Source organism: Helobdella robusta (assembly GCF_000326865.2).
Source record: "Helobdella robusta unplaced genomic scaffold HELROscaffold_27, whole genome shotgun sequence".
NCBI lineage: Eukaryota > Metazoa > Annelida > Clitellata > Rhynchobdellida > Glossiphoniidae > Helobdella > Helobdella robusta.
Genome location: NW_008704392.1, coordinates 2,480,489 through 2,486,026, shown reverse-complemented (window position 1 = coordinate 2,486,026; position 5,538 = coordinate 2,480,489). Strand labels below are relative to the sequence as shown.

Sequence of the window (5,538 nt, the reverse complement as noted above, 5' to 3'; positions counted from 1 at the left end):
GAGCTCCCACAATAAATTTACGAATAGAAACATTTCAGTACCGCGATAATGGTCAATAAATCAGGATAAATTAATTTATTTGAAGCCTATAAAAGATAATATTGATTTACTTTTGTTTGTCAGTAAATAAATGTTTGAAACGTTAATTCGTTGTTAATTTACTTGTCCTTGTATGATTTCTATATAATGTGGATCCCACGGTAGTCTTCATTAAAAATTTTCAAATCTAGCTGGCGATCAGTTGACCATATTTGGACAATAAAATTGTTGCAGCGATGTCCGAAAATTCAGGAAATAATGTGAAGACAATTGATGAAGTGCTGCATGACTACAAGGAAGAATACAAACGAGAGGTTGTTCGGTTTGAATTTGATAAGTTCAGAGAAACCTTAACTGAGTATAAATTATTCTATGAGTTTTCTGATGATGAGATTAAAATCCTTCCGCGATTTTTTTAATTAAGAAGTAATCGTGTCTTATCGAAGAAAAAAAGTATGTTAATGAAAATAATTCTCTCGCTCACTGCCGACCAAAAGTACGACCTGTTCAAAACATCTCAAGACCTACACTACGATCGAATTCTACAAAGACCAACACTGAGAAAGGGGTCATGGGAAGATGTACTTTTCAGAGGAAGCATCATGAAGGCAAAGGTCAGGGTCTTCGATACTTCGTTGCGTTATATCTATGTTTTGTTTAATTACGTTTGCATTATTTCCTTTGATTAATAAGTAATAAAAAATTTCCCAAAAAATTAAACACGATCATTTGAAAGTCATCAACTGTTTCATCGTAACATAAATACTTTTACAACTGTATTTTGTTATTGTCTGACAAAGTCAAAGTTATTGATATCTATGCATGGAATTGACAAACAATTACTAACTAACTAACGATTGTTGTATATTTTTATAATATAACACTTACAAATATACAGCGCTGTAGCATACGTCAACAAATAAATATTGTCTGATGCAAGGGGAGGCCTATTTACCAACATACAACACCTTCTTATGGGTTGAAGCAGGGATATGCAAAGAACCTCAATTTTTTCAACTTTTAATTATTTTCAGTAATGTCTCCCCTTGCTCCAAACCACATAACTAGAATAATAGTACTAATCGATCAATTCGATCTATCGGTCGGGCTATTTGTCGTGCTTGGATTGTTGGCTTACGAAATTGCATGGATTTTAACGAGCAAGCTAAATGAAATATTTACTTGATTTAATATGCTTAAAACATTGTAGTAATTCTATTTAATTTTAATAATGATTAATAGAATTATGTATTATTAAATTATTTTTGTTAATTTGAATATAAAAATTGCTTTTGGTCCGGTGAAATCCGGTGGCTTACTGAAGCCGAAGGTTGGCTTAGTAGGATTGAACTATAGTCACCCTTTTTTTTACACTATTCGATCATGTTAAAAATTGGTTTGCTTAAATAAACGGCCTAAATAAATCAAAATTGATATTTGAACAACTATCTTCATTATATTCAATGAATATTTTACATTCTGCTGGTGCTCATAAGAAACTGGCTGCTGAAATCATACGTTGGCTTGCAGCAGTGGCTTACAGGGTTTCATAGAACTCTTACGATAGCACTTTTTTGTACATATAATGCTTTAAATAAATCAATATATTCATATCACTATTTTTGTCAGTATAAATATAGAAATTGCTTTTGTCAGGTGAAAAACAGTGGCTTACTGAAGCCGTAGGTTGGCTTAATCGGATTTTTTCTCATGTATACAACACTATGAGATAAATCAATTAAACAATCAGTCAGTCGGTCGGTCGGTCAGTCAGCCACCCAGTCAGCCAGTCTGTCAGTCAATCAATCAACCAACCGATCAATCAATCGATCAATCAATCAACTAAATTGAATGAACCAAATAAACAAAAATAAAAACAAAAATAAATAAAAAAAATTTGCAAGGCCTGTTCAAACTCGAGCAAACAGTTAACCGTACAGATCTACAAACAATTTCGAGATTTTAGTAAAGAAAGAAAAACACAGTAGTTGCTTTTATTTGAATTCATTCAAAAATGAAAAGTGACGGTTAATTAAAATTTTAAAATGTCAATTTTTTTTAAAAATTCGTATTTTAAATAAACAAATATAACAAAATATCGACCGATAAAAATAATTATTATCCATTATTATTATTATCATACACACTCCTTAGAAGTTATCGAAGGATAATAAACCACGTAACATGAACATTTAGTAAGAACAGTTCACAACATATCATAATGACTAAATCAACATACTAAACAGAAATAATTTATTCATGCATATATACAAAGTAAATCAAGAAATATCCAAAAATTATATAACCAATTTAAAAAAAAACTAGAAACCAGTCAACATTTAATGAATAAATAGACATTATTAAAAAGATTGTTCAAAAAGGTTCAATTTAAGGCGACGACGAGAATGAAATGTAGTTTGTTTTGTTGGTGTGGTGTTGTGAAGCGAAAACAAACACATCACACAAAACTAGTAAGAAGTCGCAAGAATAATAGTCAGTCACCTACCTATAATAAAATTACTCTCAGGGCCCTAGCTTACTTATAAACATTGACTCAACTCACTCACCTACAAATTTGTATTTCTCGTTTTAGATGTTTCAAGTATTTTATTTAACATATTTTAGCGTTTTTATTTTACTTGAAGCTTTTTAACTAATGTTAAGCCCTAGCCTACCTACAATTGTTTAACTCATCTCAGTCCCTAACTTACCTATGAATTAAATTAAAGCCCGGTTCACGGTAAAGAAAATATAAAGTTGAAGAGAAACATAGCAACAACGAAACCGAATGAATGGATGTTGTGTATATATGTGTTGTATTGATGTGTGTGTATGTAAATGTGCGGGTGCGCACTCTCCAGAAACTTCACTCACTACCGACGAACCTCCATTGCACCAACCATCATCTGACACGCATCGATGGAATGAATTTGACCGGATACTGAAAAATAAATTGAAAAAAAAATTAATTTACTAAAATAAAAAACAAGCAATTGGAAAAAATAGGCGACTTATCTTTTTGAGATAACACTCAATCTTTGTTCAAATTCGAGTACTTTCAAAGGTACAATGAGACAAAAACAAATTTACCTTTAACATTATCTTCGATTTGTCATCGGAACGATCATCATGAGACCACCATCTGAAACGTGCTGACGCCCACCACAGCCCACCTCTCATCATTCTGTAGACAAGTTTTTATTAATTAGCAAAGTAGTAAATCAAGAAACAAAGGAACAAACGAATAAATGATTAACTGAATGATTGAACGATTGGTTGAATGAATAAATTAACTAATTAATTAATCAACCAATGATTTAATGAATGAATAGAATGAATCAATGAATAAATTAACTGAAGAATAATTTGAAAGATAGTGATAAAATGAATGAATGAATGAATGAGAAAAATAAAAAAAAGAAACTAAATCATACTTCAAAAACAGTCGTTGTTATCTTCGAATTGTCATCGGAACGATCATCATGAGACCTCCATCTGAAACGTGCTGATGCCCACCACAGCCCACCTCTCATAATTCTGTAGACATTTTTTAATAGCCTATTAGTAAATCAAGGAACAAAGGAACGATCGAATAAAAGATTAACTGAATGATTGAATAATTGGTTGAATGAATGAGTGAATGAATGAATGAATTAATAAATCAATGATTCAATTAATGAATAGAATGAATTAACGAATCAACTAATAGAAGAATAATTTAAAAGGTTGAGTGATAAAATGAACGAATGAGAAAAATAAAAAACGAAACTAAACCTTACTTCAAAAATCGTCGTTACTGTACTTTCCATTGCACCGACCACCACCAACTGGTCGGCACACAAAATACCATCCGAACTTCAGAGTGTCAGTCGAACAGCCAACGAGTTGATTCTTCCTACACCACCATCATCATATGTAAATCATCATGAGACCACCATCTAACCCTAACCATCTAAAACGTGCTGACTCCCACCACTGCCCATCTCCCATCATTCTGTAAACAAAATTTTTTTATTTGCGTAGTAGTAAATGAATGTTAGAATCTTAGAAGCAAAAAAAAATTAAATTATAAAATGAAAATAATGTAAAATAAATAAAATTTTAAAATAATAAAGTAAAATGTAAAAAAAACTTACCGTCGTCCATTTGACTAAGGCAGAATGTTGAATGCGGTCCGGTTCCTACGTTGTTCTCCAAAACTGGTGCCAGTCGTCCTCGAGGTTGTTGTTGAAACACAGCCCGTGTTTATGGAGAAAAATAGAGAAAGAGTAGATTCTCATCAGAAAGCTTAGCGGTGCCTGCATCTCAAATTGCTTAATAAAAATAACCCTATCTACCTATTCAATTACCTTAACAAATCTATATTAAATTAATGGTACGATAGTCGAAAGTCCCCCTTCATTCTCCATCCGTGCACAGAGGTTCACCGACGGCCAGGGCACCGGATAGAAAACCATTGCCGTGCGGATAGTAGACTATTGCCGTGCGGATAGTAAACCATTTGCCGTCCGGAAGCCGTGCGGGTAGTAGACTGTGGCCGTGCCGCATGGTAAATCATTACCGTGCAGATAGTAAACCATTGCCGTCCGGATAGTAAACTATTGCCGGTACACCACTGGCCACCAAGGCTTACCTCTGACAATAGACTTTGAAATTCAGAGTCTATCGGCTATCGTACCCTCAACTTACCTATTCATTACAATTAAGCCCTAGCTTACCTAAAATTACAAAAAAACTCAAGAGCCCAATTCATTTGCCAATCGGCACCCACCCCACCACCTACGTAATGCCTTGGGCTCCAACTTAGTAATAATGATATAAAACTTAAACCCTAAATCTATTAATGAGTGTGTGTTACAACGTAGCCTTAACCTACCTATTCATTACATTATGGCCCTAGCTTACCTAAAATTACAAAACTCAAGAGCCCAATTCATTGGCCTTTCGGCACCCACCCCACCACCTACGTAATGCCTTGGGCTCCAACCTAATGATAATAATAATGTAAAACTTAATAACTAACTTACCTCTCGATACATTTACAGCGTTTATTTAATTTAAATTACAAGATTGTTCCTAGAATGAAATTATTGCTTTTAACTACCTATGAAATTAAATTACTCTCAACCTTAATAATAATAAATTAGAATGTGTAATGAAAATAAAATAACGCTCAAATACTAATATGTGTTTATGTATTTGTGTGTGTGTGTGTATAATACGCTGATGCGTGTAATGTGGGTGCGAGAAAAAATGGAAGAGATAAACTTACGCTGCCTACCTATTCAACTACATTAGTGTTGGATGCTTCCTATCTATCCTACCTACAATTAAAATTATGCCTATATAACCTACCTATATAGCTATTTAATGTAATTGTGTGTATGCGTGTGAGCATTCTTACTTAATGTTAAATTACAGAAAAAAACAGAGAAAAAAGAATAAAACGTATCCCAGCCAGGCGTATCTTCTTTACCACTGAATGAACGAACGTAGCCT

At 33.2% G+C, this 5,538-nt stretch overlaps 1 protein-coding gene across 1 annotated transcript; it reads left to right on the top strand.

Moving 5' to 3' along the window:
- Positions 1-275: 275 nt before the first annotated feature.
- HELRODRAFT_173795 (hypothetical protein) lies at positions 276-2,235 on the top strand (the record flags this gene model as incomplete). Its single annotated transcript, XM_009020391.1, has 3 exons — positions 276-361; positions 464-653; positions 2,194-2,235. The coding sequence occupies 3 exons, from the start codon at positions 276-278 to the stop codon at positions 2,233-2,235; spliced, it is 318 nt and encodes a 105-aa protein (XP_009018639.1).
- Between the last annotated feature and the right edge of the window lie 3,303 nt (positions 2,236-5,538).